At 35.7% G+C, this 19734-nt stretch overlaps 2 protein-coding genes across 2 annotated transcripts; one reads left to right on the forward strand and one right to left on the reverse strand.

Annotated features, from left to right (window-relative positions):
- The first annotated feature begins 367 nt into the window (after nucleotides 1–367).
- Nucleotides 368–10411, forward strand: LOC106167221 (uncharacterized). Its single transcript, XM_086999425.1, has 10 exons — nucleotides 368–582; nucleotides 1589–1728; nucleotides 2113–2231; nucleotides 2529–2588; nucleotides 3057–3261; nucleotides 3804–3911; nucleotides 6433–6646; nucleotides 7181–7245; nucleotides 7662–7817; nucleotides 9467–10411. Exons 1-10 carry the CDS (start codon nucleotides 417–419, stop codon nucleotides 9740–9742), a joined length of 1509 nt encoding a protein of 502 aa, XP_086855551.1. The 5' UTR covers nucleotides 368–416; the 3' UTR covers nucleotides 9743–10411.
- Nucleotides 10351–19507, reverse strand: LOC106167222 (uncharacterized). The gene is made up of 18 exons (XM_013545944.2): nucleotides 19332–19507; nucleotides 18651–18840; nucleotides 18161–18309; nucleotides 17616–17714; nucleotides 16971–17130; nucleotides 16356–16401; nucleotides 15934–16092; nucleotides 15449–15504; nucleotides 14986–15123; nucleotides 14421–14598; nucleotides 13930–14037; nucleotides 13525–13749; nucleotides 13265–13367; nucleotides 12616–12890; nucleotides 11988–12216; nucleotides 11792–11887; nucleotides 11315–11491; nucleotides 10351–11019 (listed from the first exon to the last, which is right to left on the reverse strand). Exons 2-18 carry the CDS (start codon nucleotides 18836–18838, stop codon nucleotides 10919–10921), a joined length of 2487 nt encoding a protein of 828 aa, XP_013401398.2. The 5' UTR covers nucleotides 18839–18840; nucleotides 19332–19507; the 3' UTR covers nucleotides 10351–10918.
- Nucleotides 19508–19734: the final 227 nt, after the last annotated feature.

Below are 19734 nucleotides of genomic sequence, written 5' to 3' on the forward strand. Positions count from 1 at the left end.
CATTTGAATTGTACTTTCTTTACACTTGTACTTCCCATTTCAAGTAAATTGAAACAGTCTGGAGAAAACGCTTTCAAGAACGAAACCGCTTACCTGGAAACGAAAGCGAAACCATTAGTCACCGGTATCAAACTAAGATAGGTGTGTAGGTGTATTTTTTAATAACCTCAATCCTAAATTATTTGAAGGAGACAACAATGTGCTGCGTTGTTTGTTGCTTGTAATGTTTTCATTCACCCGAAATTAAAAACGGAATTCAGTTTAAAAACGACCGGAGAAAGGATATAATGAACGTACATGTATATTACCGGTAGATGGAGCCGGTGTTTTGCATGTTTGCATGGAACAACATTCACTTAAACATCATAACAAGACTCGCTATTAACCAGCCAGCTTAACGTTGTTCCAGCAGACAAATGACTGTCTCAATGGAGGAAAAGGTTTTGGCATGTCACCTACATGATGAGCACAGCGTGTCCTGCAACGGGACCATTTATGTCTTGGAGGAGAAGAAACTCACTGCTCAGGATTCGGAGTTCTGGCTTTACGTGTTCGGTTATATTTTTTGTGTCTTGTTTGCAGGTAACTGTTGTTAATCTTTAAAGGTTAGACATGTATGTTAAGCAGATGTGCAAACTGAACGCACCATTTTATATTTGATGAGGCACGCATTCCACTGTGTAACGTTTAAAATAAGCACCAAGCGGTGCTCGCCCTCTCGGAATGTCAGTGTTGCACAGCTAGTATAGCTGTCCATACGAACAATTATGCCAGTAGATGCAAATCGATAGTTAATCGATATACCTTATGGGACTGCCTTTGAGTGGCCTAGTTCATAGCGATCTTTAGCTTCATGGCACGTTAACTAGCAGTATATATAGCCCTTTATATTGTACATGTTCTTCCCCGCTTAATTGGCACTCAGTGCCCGTACAAAGGGGTTGAAGCGTGAGGGGGGGGGGGGGAGGGGGATTAATATCCCAAGTCACTCCTTCGTCCGTCATATAATCACTTCGATCCGATTTTAAATGGTTAACCTCCATATATTTGTTGCCTGTGCACCTACATAAGCCTACATGTACAAATAAGGACTGAAGCATACCCCCCCCCCCCTTTGTCGGGTCATGATGGAAAATACCAGTATGTTCCATATACATGTATTTAATCTCTGCAGTTGCAGGTCTGACAGAAAATGATTACACTGTAACATGTTTAACAAGGCCTTAACTGTATGTGTTCACTAATTAAAAACTGTTTGTTTGTTTGTTTGTTTGTTTGTTTGTTTTGGAAATTTATGTGGGACATACATGAAATTAAAATAAAAAAAACTCCCTTGGTCTTGAAATTTGCCTTAGAATATGGATATTATTAAACATTTTATTATACATATTTAAACAGTATTATTTTGTTTTGTAGCTCATTTGTTAAAATGTAAGAAGCAAACCCTCATTTTAAGTTTAAGACCTACTGGCAATTCAGGTATGTTAGACTAGCAAATTATGCATAGATAAGTGTATGTACATCTAATAATTATAAACTCTCTTACAATTTTCAAAATGAATTGATGCAGATTTTCTTATTCTAATAGGTTTAATGTCAGGGCTGACAATAGGTCTACTGTCACTGGATGAAATCAGTCTGAATGTTCTGAAGGAAGCTGGAAGCCCACAGCAGAAGAAATATGCTAAACGAATCCTTCCCATTGTAAAAAGGCATCATCTTTTACTGGTAATAAAGATGTTACAAGGGCGGAATTCAAAGGAAGCTACATTATATTGGACTCTTATATATTTCCCTAGTTTTTCAGAAAAATTTACTATTTTACAATCAGTGCATTCAAGCATATGCATGCACACACACACACACACACACACTAAATGTTTCCATGTTACTTGTAGAAAAATTAGCTAAATTACCATTTTTTCACTAAATATGCAGAAATTGGCTTCAGTTACACTCACTCACACACACACACACACACACACACACACACACAGTGTATATAAATATATTATAAATATATTATATAATATATTATTATTATTTGCAATACCAAATTGTCTCTAATGGTGACATTTTATATTTATTTATGTTACTTCATTTTAATTTTAGGTAACATTGGTGCTAGCAAACTCAGCGTGTGTGGAGGCCATGCCAGTGTGTCTTGACAGGGTATCCGGACCCATTACTGCAATCTTAGTGTCCACTACAGCTGTGGTACTATTTGGAGAGTATGAATATTTCATTACTAAATGTAATTTTGAAAAATCGTTATTGCTAAATGCATTAACTTACATAATTTTGTTTTATTTGGTGTCTAGTTATAGTGTTTTGGCTTACCATTATTGCTAAATGGTATCTGATTGCTTATATCATTCAAATTAGATACATTTTCTAGAATTTTTTCTTGCCACCATTCTCCATATGGATCTGTGTATGCCTTTCTGATGTCAAATTATAGCGAATTGATTTCCTGTTCACATGGGAACATGTAATAGCTTTATGGGATATATTGATATACATTTCAGAGTTTTCCCCCAGGCATTATGCACAAGATTTGGCTTGGCAATTGGGGCCTATATGATGCCGTAAGTAGAGTTCATTTCATAATCCAATGGATGTGCCTGTACTACCTGTATTTTACTTTCCCTTACAAAAATGTTTTTTCAAAACGTTTTATAAGAGATTTTAGTCAACTATTTTTTGTTTAGTGATGTAATGAAGATTTATTTTTATTTTTACCTTTGTTAATCAAACCTGTGGCAATATTTAACATACTAATCATGTACCAGCATATAATATTATTGTATAATTTTATCAACTATATTTTGTAAATTTAAGATTCTTAACATGCATATATTTCATTGTTGGTTATGTTTATTTATTTAACTATTTATTCATTCATTTAATTATATTCCCCCAGTATACGAATTTGCATCAGCTTTTTAAAATATTGACTGGTGGTTTTAATAATTTAACTTCGTGTTATAATTTTTAATATATCACACAGCCTGGTCTATACAACTTTGTGTAATAATTTTTAATATATCACACAGCCTGGTCTATACCCTGATGTTCCTGCTATTCATTGTGGCCTGGCCAATAGCAAAGCTGCTGGATCTGCTCTTAGGCAAAGAGCATGGCACGTTTTATCGCAGAGCGGAACTCGGGGTACTGGTTGACCTCCATGCTGATAAAGCTGGGGGTGGTGAGGAGGGAAGGGAGGAGAAACTTACCCTTGATGAAGTACTCATCATTAAGGTAGGATAAAATGTACATGTATGTGTATTCCTGGTACACATATTGTACGTCTTATTACATTGTACATGTACAATATATGATGCATGGATATTTGGTTAATATACTGTATACAAATTTTTCACATTAAATTAGATACTGTGTATCAGAATAATGTCAGATTTTTTTTAAGTAAGAGTAGAAATAATTGATTTTATATACAAGAATGAGGCAGAAAACGGCCATTTACACACTTGCACATGCATGCACAGTACTAGCACAGTGTATATATTGTATACATATACATGTATGGATATGTGCTAATACTGGTACATGTACATATACTCATCACATTGCACTAAACCTCATAGTCAAAATCTTGTTTTCTGTGTCAGATGTCACTTTTCTTATCCATCTACATTGTTCATGTAAATCGGCCCTGTAATAGTCTACATATTATTTTTGCTAAGTACTGTACATGTACATGTCATTCTGAATCCATTGACAGACAGTACACAATTGTATTCTCAACTCACAACTGTTGAAATATTGATTTGTCTATTTAGGGGGCCCTGGAGATGAGAGATAAAACTGCCAAGGATGCCATGGTACCATTGAAGGATGTATTCATGCTAGACATCAATGATAAGATGGATCTTTTGACCATGAATAAGGTTCATTGCATATATTTTACATTTTTATGTACAGACACAGATGTGTCTGTACATATAGCCGTCATCTGCATCTGTCGTTGCCGTCGCCGTCGCCGTTGCCGTGCACTTTTACCGATAACACGATAAGTGGAAAACTGTTTTTTCTTTTGGCTTGAAACTTACAGAACTGATGAATATTCGTAATATGCAGGTCAAGTTCGAAAATCAGCATGATCGGGTCACTTATAGGGAATTTATGCTGTTTTTTCACTTTTTTCAGCATATATGCAGCACCGATAACACGATAAGTGGAAAACCATTTTACCTTTTGGCTTGAAACTTACAGAACTGATGAATATTCATAATACGCAGGTCAAGTTCGAAAATCAGCATGATCGGGTCATTTTTAGGGAAGTTATGCTGTTTTTCACTTTTTTCAGCATATATGCAACACTGATAACATGATAAGTGGAAAACCATTTTACCTTTTGGCTTGAAACTTGCAGAACAAATGTATATTTATAATACGCAGGTCAAGTTTGAAAATCAGCATGATCGGGTCATTTATAGGGAAGTAATGCTGTTTTTTCACTTTTTTCAGCATGTATGCAACACCTATAACACATTTGTGCTATATGATGGTACTGTATGGATGGCAGTCTATGAAATTGTTTCTTGGGTGATCACTAATTAAATTAAAGGGATAATAACTCTTCGTATGAGATCTAAATTACACAATAAAAGCATTGTGAATAACTCATAGAAATGTAATATATTCCATTTTACCACAAAAATGGCAGTTATAGCTACTTTTTCTGATATCTGAGCTTGTCTTTAGACCACGTGACCTCCATTGATGGCTATACTCTGTTAAAATCTCTTAAGAGATTTTAACAAAAAACCAAACTTTTTAGAAAAAAACCAGGGACTAACTTTGAATGTAAAAATGGATTCATTAATCATTGGTAAGTATGGGAAAATTGTTGTTTACTCCGGAAAAATTCATTTTTTGACCAAAACGAAGAGTTATTATCCCTTGAAGGTCTATAAAGTCACTTGCGTACTCATTAATTTTCAATTGGCCATTAAATGAGATTACATAAAACACTCTTTGAGATTTCCCTGTAAAGTCCCATAGGTTTAGCTCTCTTAACTGTGTCACAAAATTAGGATTTGGTGATAATTATGCAGATAAATGGTGTTTAACATTGCAAATAAATTTACAACAAAAAAAAATGTGTTATGCCAACATGCTATAGATGAATAACAGTGCTTTATTTTTCTCAAACTTGGTGGGGTTATTAATATCAAGTTAATACAGCTAGATTAAAAGTTTGAATAGCAGCTTTATTGGAATTTTTTACGTTTTATTTAAATTTTTTTTTAAATTATTTTTCAAACACTAGCATCTTCAAGATGTGATTTTTTACTCCCATCCACCAGAAGTGCTGTGCATTTTCTGTATTTTTGTATATAATTGTTATTTCTTCAGATTTAATTCTTAGGCATGTTAACAGTCTCATTATGGAACTAATAAGATATGTAAAAGTGTTGTTTTGACATTTTCTGCTTCTTAACAATATTGTTAGTTGATTATATAAAAATGACGGTAAACCTGTTATAATATTGTGCATTGTGTAATAAAGTATCATAAATGGAAAGGAACTCATCATTGCAGTTTGTCAGATTTAATCATTCACTATGTTCAGCATCTGCAAATGGAGCAAATTGGACATTGAAAATTGTTCTATTGATATTTTTCCTATGTCAACAATTTTCCTAGTTGAACATTTAAAAATGACAGTTTATTGATCATTTTGTTTTAAAAAAGGTGTTGAAAATGGAAAGAAAATCATTTCAGTACAGTTATCTCTTGTTTACTTTTTGGCATTTTGAAAGTGTGACTCTGAACGTCCATGGCCTTGAAGACCTTCCCAAATCACATTTTCTGAATATTCATGATACTTTTATTTTTTTATAAAAAATTTGATGGTCATTATGCTGTTAAGTATTATGTTTTATTGCATGAAAGTTGAAGAAAACCCTATTTTGGACACTGCTTGGAGTTGGATTGATCCTGTTAGATTGATCTAAGTATGGGAACTTAGTCTAATGCTTGATACACATTTTACTTTCATCCTAATCCAATGTTATGCAGAATAAGAATTTGATGTTGGCTATGGAGTTACAGTAAGCATAATACATTAGTTCATCAGATTTGACAGTATCCTACGTCCTGCGTTTTTATTTTCTGGTTTTTGTCTGTACATTTGACAGCTTTGCTGCCTTGTTTAATTCTTTAGAATTATTCAGTTTTAATGAAACATAATACTGCACTTAGTACTAATATATTATTTAGTATTTTAGATTTATATCTTGCATACGTATAAAAATGGTGTAAAAGCCATAATAAAAGAAATAAATAAATATAATTGATGTTATAACCGTAATTGATGCTTTGATGTACATGTACATGAGTTGGTATAAACCTGTACATGCACAGGTACTATTCATCCAGATAAACAATTATTTTACATTTCAGATTCTAACTGCCTCTCATTCAAGAGTTCCGGTCTATGACGGGGACAAGGAAAACATAATTGGAGTTCTTCTAGTCAAGACACTAATAACTCTGGATCCAGATGATAAAGTGCCAATACAAAGTTTGAAAAACACAAAGTCATGGAGAGATGTGCATTACATAGAGGAAACCAAACCACTGTATGATTTACTCAATGAATACCAACTGGGAAAAGGTAACTTATGTGAAGCTTTAAGGGCTCATTCCCAACAAAACTGCCAATCTAGGTAGTTAGTCTAACTCAGACGGGACTCCTGCGGAGTGCAACCGGCTAAATGTGCCTCCTTCTGGTGTTGATAACTGGTTGAATGCAGAAAATTTGGTGATTATACGAGAATGTTTGAAACAAGAGTAGACACTTTAAACTGATTGCATTCATGGAGTAAAGGGTTGATGGTTCTACATGTACCTGGATCAATAGTTTCAATGGAAATGAGCCCTTCAAGCAGACAAGTCTATTTGCCAGGTGCATTTCCTAACTGAAATGAGACGTTTGAGATTTCTTGTAAGCTCTCAGACATTAAAAAATGAATAATTAGCCTGTAAACTTAAATATTTCAATTGGGCAGGTGTTTAAATTTTTTTGTTGAATATGTAATCATGGTTAAATATGCTAAATGAATGTTTTAAATCATTAAATGATGTGTAAATATTTAAGATGCACATGCTGCTATATCTGATAGTGCATTTACAATTTTTTCTTTCATAGCACATCTGTCAGTTGTCTTGGCTAAGCTTGATGAGGAGGAAATTGCTTCTGCCACTACCAAACAGGTATGGTATTTTTTAGACAGATACAGATCTTTTGCTTTGTGAATGTATTCTAACATTTTGATACCAAAAACTCATAACATGTTATCATATAAAACACCACCTTTCATAATATTTGCAAACAGTCAATGAATATTTGGAAGTAATCATTATTTTTCATAATAATATCATTTTCCCCAAATGCACAAGTACTAGTAAGAGCATTTAAGTGTTCAATCTGTTGAATTGAAACTTCACAGACATTAAACCCAAAAATGTAGTGGAGCACCTGTTTTTTTTTTTTTTTTTTTAATTTAGTCTTTCCATAGTAAAATATGATGCACTTTTAAAATACTTATTGTCAATATTTTAATAATGAAATATAAGATTTATTAAATTATTTTTAAAATGATAAAAATGTTAATATTTTATCACTACAGACTGTTCTTGGTGTCATAACACTAGAAGATGTGATAGAGGAGCTGATTCAGGAAGAGATAGTTGATGAGACAGACGTCTATGTAGATATACACAAGAGGATACAGGTGGCCAGGGCCAAGGCGGCAAGGAATCCATCACTACTTCACAAGCATCCTGTAAGTTATTTATTAAAGTTCCTGGGCTGATAAAATTCTACAGTTGATGCATTTAGATATACCTGTAGAGTTACAAAATTCAATTTATAGATAATGGGCACTTTGTACAAGACTGTACTTGTGCAGTATATACCTGTAGTGGTATACACCGTACAGCACATGTACAGGGGTATACATGTAGTTTATGCTAAACAGTTTATGTAACCAGTACAAGAACTTTACGGCACTAGTACTGGTACTTACTACCGGTAGTACCTGTACAGTTAAAAAAGCCTTTTAAAACTTTTATTATTTAATATTCAAATCAGCATTTACAATCGAAGGAAAACATTAATTTTTTCTACATAAGTACATATAATAAGTAAGCCGAGCAGATTACTTTTTGAATGTGGAGCATTGTATAAACACTTAGAAAAACTGTCTGGAACTGTAGGTGTGTCACATACACATATACATCATATTTAGAGAGACAAAAATCATTGTGTTAATTGGGCATATGTAAAATGGGTATGTTGGATTCACTATAGTAAATGAAACCATGATTCTTCAATTGACTCTGGGCAGCATGCATTTAAAACTAACTGGCAGTTGAAGATGGTTTAATTATTGACACTCATCTACTTACATGTACATGTTATCCTTAAGTTAAGATCAAGGAAGTAGATATGATATATAAATAATTTCTTGGTTAAGATGCATTAATTAACAAGGTGAAGGGGGGGGGGTGATCGTGAGTAAATGGAGAGAGAATTCAATTATTTACTTTTGAAAGCGTCACTTGATTTGTTTATTTCCTAGTATAATAATTATAAAGTTTGGAAACCTCTCTCTCTCTCTCTCTCTCGTGCCATGGTCGAATCAACCCTCAGCGACTTATGATGCCAGTTTCAGTGTCCAATTTCTTGCTTTGTCCCATATTTTTCTTTGATTATTCATTCCTGTGTTTTTCTTCAGTTGGTTTGGGAACAGGAGCCTTTGTCTGCCTCTAGTTTTCTTCTATGGAATCTTTCCAGCCAGGATAAGGTCTTTGAGTTGGCCTTTTCTATTGGCATGTCTGATGAATTTTATCTGTCTTTTCTTTATAATTCTGAGTTGTTGTCAGTTTTGTCCAACTCGCTTGAGAACCGATATGTTAGTTTCATGAGCATTATATGAGATGTGCATTTGACATTAGAACCACATTTCTGCAGCCTCTGTGTTTTAGGTCTTTGGAGCCAAGAGAGTTCATGCCTCACTACTGTGCAAAAGAATAGACCATACAAAACATTTGAGAAGTGTAATTTTTAGCACCATTGATATTCCTCGATCTTTATATTGCAATCATTTGATTGAAACTAGTTTTTGCCATTCAATTCTTCTTCTTATCTTCTTTTCACAACTTCCATCCAACGTCAATATTGACCGGAGGTAGTTGAAAGAATGGACTTGTTCAATCAGGATTCCATCGAATACTAGGTTACATGTTGGAGGTTGACTTTCAAAAGGTCTTTTTGCAGTTGATCTGCAGTCCAGGAGATAACCTTACTTAAATTAAGAATTTTTTTGTGTTTTATCCAGAAGACAACCATACTGAAGGTCTTCTTGTAGTTGATCTCCTGTCCAGGAGATCAACCTAACTTAAATTAAGAACTTTTTCATGTTTCATCCAGAGGTTTGTTGAGAGAAGCAAGTCCCATCCCCCTTCTAGTGCTGAACGCCGTGTGTCAGAAGACTTGATTGATGCTGTCAGTGAGAGCCACAGGGAACGGGCAGCCTCCACAGGGAACATACAAACTCTTCCTGAAAGAGGCACTAGTGTGAGTAATGTGCAAACCCAGGATGAAAAGTCAAATGTAGATGAGAACAATACTTCCAGTGACCAAAACCAATTTTCAATTACTAAAGACCAGTCAGATTTGCCCTTACTGAATAAGGATGTCACTTAGTGACTTGAGGATTTTTTTTTCAAGTGGCTTATTTACACTGAAAGAAACTAAAAAAAAAAACAAGACAATGTAAGAATCTAAAAAACAAGACTTGTGCATGTTAACAGCATGCAGTTGTGGAAAAGTACCTTTTGACCAGTATTTCTTCTAGCCTTTTTTTAAGGAGAGGAAGAAAAGACTTACTTTTATTTTCAAATTTTAAAATAGAATTTTAGCAGCCACAGTCAGAAAGTGGTTGATTTTCTAAGATCATATTGGCTGTACAGGTAAATGAGAAATACACGTTCCTGGTCGACCATTTTATCAATGTTTTATCAGTGCTGCATTTATGTAAAACATGCGTGTACTAGTCTCTTTGTTGTAACATCAGATCTGCTCTTATACCAGTATTTAATTGTTTATGTACAAGCGTTACTTTTAAAACTTTTTATTTTTATTCAGCCTGATTATTGAATTTGGAAATGATATTTTACACGTAATTTAAATTTTTTTATTATTTGGATTATATATTGTAGTTACCCGTACTTTATTAGTACTGAGTTGTTGAGGAAATGTTGAACTTTCTGTTTGAGTGAGGTGACTGAATGCGATAGAGAAGACATCTGTGATTGCATTTGCAACTGAGAAGTTTTTTTATTGGCTATGAATAGATGTACTTGTATGTGACAAGTATTTGCTTTGTTCTGTAATTCAGTAAATCTAAATGTTATTCTGATCATAAACATAACAGACATACATGGAAAACGAAGACTTTACGTTGAACTTAATATTCTAAAGTTTAAAAGACATATCCACTAAAATTTTAATCTCTGCCATTTACTGTATTGGTAAATTAATTGCCTTTAAAATGCCAAAGAAGAATGCTTTTAAGGCACCTCAAACGCCTGAAAGGAGTTAAATTGTGGCAAATTTTTGAAGTCAAATTTGAATCCTATTAGATGTAACAGTTGGGCATATTTTGAACTGTTTGATGCTCACCTTGTCCATTGTGATGAAGAAAATTTGCTGACTATATAAACATGATGCCAATCAATTCCATGTGGATTTTTTCAATTTATAATTATTTATTATTATTATCATTTATTTATTTATTATCGCTATTTGTGATCAGAATTCAATTTATTCATAAATTCATGGAATCCTCCAATGGGCATTTGATTTCTTGTCGTTCGTTTCTCACAGTTTGCAGCAGGTCGCCACGGCCTTCACTCCTTGGTTTGGGAGGTCGCGCTTCTTGCCATTTATAGCAAGGCAGTAGGCATTGCCTCCCCAGGTATCTGCAACATGTAGAATACTTCTGTTAGTTGTTTTTTAATTACCTACGCAATATCCACATTTTGCATGGTGATGGGCAACGTTTTAGTGAAAAATTACTGTTTGGTTACTGTACCTATGTTATTTAATATATAATAAGCATACTAACCAAACGGTATCTGCATAACGTTTTTCGTTATTCATAAGGTGCATATATAGCATAGGGCAATAGCACAAAACGGTGCATCATATATTCTCCATGCTGATAAGTTGTTAAATTTGTGAAAAACAAGTGCCTTTTTGTGGGAGGGTTGTTACCTGTAAAGGCTCCTGCAGTTCCGCCAAACTCATTAAAGACGTTACACCCAGTGATAATGTACCCAGCATCACAGGCCACGTAGGTCACATTGCCGGCAAAGTTTCCACTGCGACCAGAATGTTTGGTGACACACGACAGACCGCTTGCCTCACAGCAGGCAGCGTGGGCATACACACCTGCGATGAAGAAAATTGCTATTGATGGGATTTGAAATGCAAGTTTTCTTTCTTATATCGATAATGGCAAAATTGTAATTTTTAAGGAGGGAGAGATAATGCGAGAGTACTACATTCTTATATCTGCAGCATTACCTGTAAGACACCATATTCACCAACCATATTTCAAAGCACTGTCATGGACAAAATCAGATTGTCCAGACTTCATATTGTAGGCATACCGCTGACGTTTGATAATGGATACTACATACACCGTATCCCATTTCATTATTTAGGTATATTCCGATATATAACGCTCACCTCCGTGTGGGCCGTCATTTTGCGCAACACAGGAGCGCGTGTCCATTTTGGGGTTAGACCCGTCAAAATCCCTGTGGTAGGTGTGTGTGGTACAACCTAAAATTGGATAGTAATTTGAATGTCTTTCACAGTCTGAAAACACATGAATTAGATATGAATTAGATGTTATTACACCTGCGATAGAAATGATTTTCACCTGTCGGTAGTTTGCCACTGGGGCAGGCCACTGAGGCTTGCTTCCCATCTCCTTTCTCTGACGCTTGCGAACTGTGATAGGAACACTGAAGCTGTGAGATCGTCTTGCAGCATCGGGCAATGGCCTGAACAGCGGCCGTGGAGCCGTACCCATTGTGTGCCCTGCAAACCCGTCTTCCCGTGGCGACATTCCAGGCGTATACTTCGCCGTCTCTAAGTGCTGAATTATCCTAGAAGTACCAAATGAATATTATGTGTATTTCATTTATACATAATTATATAATGTTACTGGTATCCTAGGGTTGGAAAGGAAAGAGTTCCTTAAAAATTGTTTGTCAAATGAGAAATGGGTATGTTGTAAGGGAATTTTGTAATATAAGTGCCTGGTTCTCATTTCCCAAATAATGGTTAATCAAACGTGTGGAGATCGATAAGAATGGGGTCATCCTAACCTCTCGTTACATTCCTTTTGCAACAACCTAGTTAACAAAAGTTATGGAACAGAACCTGATATACGGTTCTGACTTAAACATACTGTTATATTTTACTATTAATCTGTTTTAATGTTAACTTTTTAAAAAACTTCAATCCAGCGTGAAAAAATATTTTTCTAATTTTAATTTACTCACGGTTGCCCTGGAAGAACACCCAGTCATGATTTCATCCGCATTGCACGATACGTCGGTAGGTTTGTCATCACCGATGTCCGAATGTCCTGACCACCTATTAACACAGGTCAGTCCTGACGACAGTGGCACTGGTTTGGTCGTTGTCACAGATGCACTTGTGGGAAGGGCGGAACCTGTGTGCATGTCAATTTGCATGGTGTCTCCAACGGTTATTTTCTTCTCATTTATGGGCGATCCGTTGTATTTCAAAGTTATGGTGTAGTCGCCCTTGAATACTGTAAAATGCGTGCATCAAAAAGAATACAAAAATCTATTGACAACATATTGGAGAACATTTCACTAAGACCAGTTACATTGTACAATATAGGTGTACTTTGTGTTTCAGTTTCTAATCTGGGCTCTGTAACTCGAAAGCATCGTGAATTACGAGGCTTTCGAGTTTTGCACTTTCGAGGAATCACCATGCTTGCGCCCATTCGCAATGCTTTCGACTTACGGAGCCCTGACTTCAAGAGGATCCAAACGAAACTCAAAATGTTTCTTATCGTAGAATCTGTTGAAACTTTTGTGTGGGGTTGGAAAGGGCCATGTACCTACACGTGTGTGCCAATGTTGCTACAGAAGTGTTGATCTCGTGGATTAACCTTACCTCTCAGTCTCAAGGTGCTCGTTCTCGAAGACGGCTTGAGAACGCGGTTGGTTTTCCAAGTTTTAGTCATCAGTTGCTGAACTCTCTGTCCCGCTGCATTGAGCTGTAACAAATTATAAGATCAAATTGACTGAAAAGCGTAAACAGATTGCAAATAAGTATATAAACAGTAAACACGCATCTTTACCTTTATCTTTATTCTTCATCATACTTCTCTCAAAAAAGTCAATACGGAATATTACACAATAACAACAGCTTACCTTAAAATCATCCCCTACTCCCTGTGCAATATTTACGTTGGCTCTCCATGCGTTTCCGTCATCATACCATGTCCAGAGTACTATCCCCTCGACCCCTGGGTGACTGTACAAACACGTCATTACATCCTCATAGTAATCTGCCCTCTTGTTTACGTCTTTCCCCTCTATATCCAGTTCGGTTACCCATATTGGAATCCCGGTGAGCGCAAGTTTGTCCAAGTTTTGCTGAGAAGAAATTAGCAAAGTAAGGCAAAAGAAGTCTTTGTTTAGAAATAGCATCCACTCAAGATGACCATTTGGTATTCAGATGTAAAAATAGATCAAAAATGTATAAGGTGATATTCTCCTTTATAAAATTTCTAAATCTTTGAAATGTGTAAAATTCCATCCACGTGGACTGTATACCTGGATTTTGAGAATATCTGGAGGTCCAGCGGGAAAGTGCCCCTGGACTCCAATACCTGACAGCGGCAGACCTTTGGCCAAATAATCTTGGACCATCTGAACGTATGCCTGTAAAAATAACCAAGAATACTGCTACTTACATAACGTGTAAATACAGGTCTTCTTGTCTTTGGTACAGACTCACGATGATCCGTGGTGTTTTTATTCATGTAGTCATAAACAATTCTTAGGTATTGTAATTAATTGCACTATGGTGTCACATAAGCGTAGGAGCCTAGGGCGGGCTTTCGCCACCCACTTTTTTCAACCACCTCATTCTACGTGTAAAAGCAGGGAGGCTAAGAGCTCCCCCCCCCCCTTAGTTTTTGTCAAGTTTAACTCCCACACACACACATCATTTCAAATTTGCTTCCTACAAGCCTGTATAAAGTGTATTTAAAATGGCATATCAAAAATGATTTAAAATGCTTGATGGAAAACGAGTCACATACATCAGTGATGATTCCGGAGCTGATAACATTGTATTCGTTATGGAACAGTTTGACTGTTGGGTCTATGGCGTGGGTCATTTGAAACATCTTCTCTGTGATGGATCGATCTCCCGTGTTTCTCTCAAACCAGTCGCCCTTTCCAGCGATGATCTCGTTGTTTACGTCCCAATGTTGTAAGCTGTACAACGAAAACGAAAGTTTTGTTACGGCTTTCTGTAAGTTATAGAATAGCAAGTATATGACTGATGTGCGATAGATAGCCACATTAAAAACGATGACATTAGTGTAACAATTCTTGATAAGTTGGAGGAACCGTCTACCGTCTTTTTGTTAGATTGGAAGGTCAATTACAGAATGAGTGTATTTGCAAAATACTAAACACGAACATTCATGGGGAAAGGCAAAAAAGTGCCATGTATTGTTTTTATGTTTTCGTTCCTACTGATTCTCCCTTCAAATACGAAACAAATATATATGCTTTGGTTCCGTAAGTCGATTTTAAAATTCTTTACTTATTCAAATATTCATTTTGACCAAAATGGAAGAGATTATGAGGTGTACTTACTCTCCTTTAAAACGGCTAACCACGTCGTTAATTCTAGTGTTAATTTCCGACTTTATTTGATCCGCATTCATTGTCTTAAGCCAGCTCGGAACAAATTCCTCTACGCCCCATACGACATTGTGGCCTCTGATCTTCAAACTGAGATTTAGCGTTTGAATGCATAAAATAATTCTTATTATGTTGTTTGTATTTTTTACATATTATCATTAAAGAAGGGGGAAGAGACGAAGACGTTATTCATCGAAAGCGAATGTTAGGGTCTTCTACTTATACAGTTACATGTAACAGTAAGCAGTAGGACATACTGATCTTTAATATACTAAAAAGAGGGAAACGGGTTGTTTTAACAAACAGCAATGCAAAGGTTACTTTCTATTCCGACTATTCTGCATCATATGTATTAAGTATATACAGGTAAACATGAAACATGTAAATATTGTAACTGTATTATTCGGATACCTACCCCTGCGACAACAACTTAGCTATTGCTTTTTGGGGTCTCTCATAGTTGATGGATCCCTGAAAAAGTACAAGAACCAACAATACATGCAATAATGGTCCTTTTGATGTATTTAAAAATAATGTTAAGTACACATGTATCGGTTAGTAGTATTCCAAATGCAGCTTGGTGAATACCTTACTATTGAATATTGAATATTATATCCAACATATGCATGGTACACATGCATATTATGTAACCTTGTTAAGAAGGTAGAATTCGGAGTCCTGTGATCCAGTACTACAACTAGGTTTTAACAAATCAAAGCAGCCAATGTTACTGTATGTTCTATATTGACTATTCTACAGTTTGTTTCGATATTTTTTAAAATATATTTCATAGTTTCTAAAGCCATGTACAAGTGCTCCTTTTTTTTTATGAAAAGACTCTCCAAATTTGCACATGAAGCCATCTAAAACGTGTCCTTTGTAATGGTCGCCCAAGCATACCTTATTCCACTGCATCATCCTCCATTTTAAGGCATTTTCCAAGGTAGCCCACTCAAACGTATCCCCGACAAATTTTCTGTATGTTGATGCATTATCTTCTACGTATTTGCTAGCTTTCACCGTGCCGCCAAATCCAAACTGACTCTTGGTTTGTTTTACCTTTTTTAAATATATAACGAACAAAAACTGCCTAAACAAAAGTGTCAACAATCTGCATAGAAACCTAGAAAAGACTCTTGCATGTTTTTATAATTTTTATCTCCATTCTAACAAATATTAAAAAAATTATTTTAAGAAAACACGTTTGAGATTCTACACGTTACCATATAACGTGCCCGTCCTGGAAATTAAATGTGCACAGAAATTTAATGCACACTGACTTAGACGAATACTAGACGTGTCCCTTACAGAAGTTAACTTACCTGAACTTCTACGTCTTTTAAATTGTATTCAGCACCAACTGACAAACTACGAAATAAAAAAATTCATCTTATACCTGTTATTGGACAGAATATATGAAAATTATCTTTTTTATTTCAGACATGAGCTTTTTCCGCGAAAAGGCGGAATTACGCGTTTTTTAATTCAATTCTGATGGTTATTGAGAAACGTCAAGGTTAGGTTTTGGGTCCCATGATAAATGTCCAGAGATTTGTTTGTTAAACCTAGGCGCATGTCTGTTTAATGTAAAAGCAAAAACACTCCACTCGTAAAGGCATAAGTCAAGTCTCTTATGGGTCGCCTGTCATTTGTGTTTCAAAACATAGAATTACGCGAAGAGGGGCAAAAAGACACTCTACCAGGGCCTCCGATTAATTTTAAGTATTATTCTTTAACGCGAGAAGTAAAGTGTCATAAATTAACCAGAGCCATCTGTGAATATGTAGTGAAAAATCAATCTGTGGCTCTGGCAGAGGGTAATTTTTTCTGCTACTATTGACTGTAAAATGTAATCATACTCGGTAAATACCATTTTAACATTTATTTTCAATTAAGACTAACTTCAATTTAAAGAAAGAAGAGGAATATTTTCATACTTAATGGCAATATCTGCCTTTCTGATTTGTTCAATTCTTTGAAGAGCATCGGCTTTCCAATTTCTGCCAAGTTCTGGAATCAGTTTCAAAGACGCGCTGTCGACGAGAAAAGACACCGATGGATCGGAGCCCTGCAGGTAAATCTGGTTACTTCTGATGTCTGAATAGCAAGCATAGAAAAAAGTTAGTTTTTCCCTTAAAAAGATTCTTTATTATTATTTTTTCTTATGAACATACTGGTGCTGAATACAGAGAATACAGCCAGACTGGCTGTTTGCAGTATTAATCATGAAAAGTTAATGAGACGTTCTGATATAGACATGCACACAGTATAACTCGGATTACAAGTAAACAGCGATTAAGGTGAAATTGCAAGTGTTATCCAATTTGAATTAGCATAAAAGTATAAGATAAGATACGTTAGCAGTCGTATACAGTGTAAAAACGCATGGGGCCCTGCTGGTAAACGCCCCCTTTAAGTTGGATCATTGCCAAAGGACTGTGAGACGAGACAATAAAGTTGTCTTCAATTGTTTTAACTGGATGCATTTGAATATACTTTGGAGAAGAACATGACACGAGTGTGAGAGAAAGGTTCTCAATGTGCAATCTTTTCTTGAGAGAGAGAGAGAGAGAGAGGCTGACCTTTATTACCAGGAACCCTAAACGATCCACCAACTTCTCTCCAAGAATCTGCTGTTCTCATGTAGGGACTGATGCCAATCAAAGCATATTGATCTTTACCTAAATATTTCAAATTCAAACTTTCTGAGATGAGATATAACTATGCTTGACCAAAGACAATGCCAATATCAAATTCTAATTCAAGCCAATAAAACGGGCGGATGGAGGCCGTGTACTGGGTCTTCCGGAAGACAGTCAGAATTTTTCAAGTTTACATTGACGGGCATCTAATTTTTTCTATCGGAAGACAAAAATGTCAAAAATGAAGGGTGGATCCACAGGGGTAATTTGGAAAACTGTCTGAAATATATCTGGATCCGCCCCTGTAAAAGATGAAATATGCAGAAATATTGATAACCTCTTGCAAACGAAAAACATTTATATTGGATGGGATGTGCTACCGAGGACATTTCTGTAAATCTCTCAATTTTGTCACTTTTAGCCGTTAAAAGCTACTACATCTCCCTGTCACAGCTACCAAACCGTTTCTCTATATGTGATATTACCATCGGTGAAAACAGTGTGTCTTATCGCCTCCAATCTGGTGTGGAGAACCCCCGCCTCATTGTTCAATAACTTGACGTAGGCTTTGAACTCGTAAAAGGCGCCCTTGTTGAGTGACACCGTTTGGGCGGGGCCGGACCAGTAAGCTCGTCTTAATGAGATCACCAAAAATAAATTGAGAATTATAACAATATTATTTTTAAAATCCATAATTGTTTACTCGTTTTTTTTTTTATTACAAAAAAAGTGGTTCCAAGTATAGAAAATATATACTGCCAAACACCATAACGCAACGATTCTTGCATTTTTCTGCTTTTCTGGAAGTGTTTCAATAATAACCATTAAGTATATATATATATAGGAAACCACAGCTAAACCATCGACATGTAAGTCTCAGTTATGTAGCGTGTGCCTTTGATGTCTGTTATATCCAATCAGTGGTGCTAAATTCATCCAAACAAAAACAAACGGCAGAAGAAAACAGTCGTATACCTGTTTGTCACTTTGCCACTAAATAGCCCAGTGTGACTATCACTGGACCGTCCCAAGGTGCATCCCCGACACGACCAACTGCCTTGGAAGTTACCGTTTTCAAACCCAGTATTCTGCAGAAGTTCTTGGCCCGACAGCAGTGGGGTGACGACAGCTGTCACCCATAGAAACACGAAGAGGTTTTCCATACCTGTATATAATATTTTAAAATGAACTATAACTGTATCCCTACCTCTGTATTAGGAGAAGTGTCAAGGTTGGCTGTAAGGGATTTTGACATTCTCCATGATTACATCCTAAGTAAAATGCTACGGCAAACACGATGTCTCCCAAACGTTCACGTTATCACACTTTAGTAAACAAACTCAGCGTGAATATATAGAACTCAATCTTACGTGCATACTATAGCTGTAAGAAATATCCCTTATAAAACCTATTCACCCCAACTTTAGCGTCTTTTCTATTGTTAGATCAGTGGCTTTCTTAAAATATTTTTCTTAGAAACTAACTACATACTTATTGTGAAGCATTGTCGGACACTCGAAATTATAAGCCCGAATTGCACCAAAATAAAGAAACCATATCTACAAATCAAGCAGGTCGCAAATTATGTTTGATGTACATCTTTAAATAAAATCAAGTAAAAATTGATTTACTTCATAAAATACAATTTATACTAACCTGATCAGGTGTGAAATGTAGTATACCCTGCCCTGCAATCCCGCTGCTTAAATAACGTACTTGTGTCTTCTATCTGTAACTATTTAGACGGCGAATATGTCCACAAAGTGTTATTTACATAGACGATCAAACACGGACTGGTTGAAGTTTACATAAAAAGAGGATTACATGTATTAGGCCATTGCTGGTTATTTCCGTGTCTGTGCGCGACTGCTAGCACGAAAACTCATTTATAATTACCGGTAGTATTCTTCTTTTGCTTTGGGCCATACGCCCATCGGCTCAATAGATGTACAACAAAAGGCAACAGTATAAAAAAAACTAAAGGTAAAAGAAAAAACAGAAAAACAGGAGACCTGAATGCATCACTCCTTAAAAGAGTAAGTAGATTTTCAACATAACG

The sequence above is a fragment of the Lingula anatina genome, chromosome 1, assembly GCF_051362555.1.
Source record: "Lingula anatina isolate TDL-2025a chromosome 1, LinAna3.0, whole genome shotgun sequence".
Classification (NCBI taxonomy): Eukaryota; Metazoa; Brachiopoda; class Lingulata; order Lingulida; family Lingulidae; genus Lingula; species Lingula anatina.

Coding starts and splice junctions, on each gene's coding strand:
- LOC106167221 (XM_086999425.1), top strand. CDS start 417: ATGACTGTCTCAATGGAGGAAAAGGTTTTGGCATGTCACCTACATGAT. Junction 6,647..7,180: donor TGAATACCAACTGGGAAAAG/GTAACTTATGTG, acceptor TTTCTTTCATAG/CACATCTGTCAGTTGTCTTG. Junction 7,818..9,466: donor CACTACTTCACAAGCATCCT/GTAAGTTATTTA, acceptor TGTTTCATCCAG/AGGTTTGTTGAGAGAAGCAA.
- LOC106167222 (XM_013545944.2), bottom strand. CDS start 18,838: ATGGAAAACCTCTTCGTGTTTCTATGGGTGACAGCTGTCGTCACCCCA. Junction 11,888..11,987: donor CAGTGGCAAACTACCGACAG/GTGAAAATCATT, acceptor ATCCAATTTTAG/GTTGTACCACACACACCTAC. Junction 11,020..11,314: donor AACTGCAGGAGCCTTTACAG/GTAACAACCCTC, acceptor TACATGTTGCAG/ATACCTGGGGAGGCAATGCC.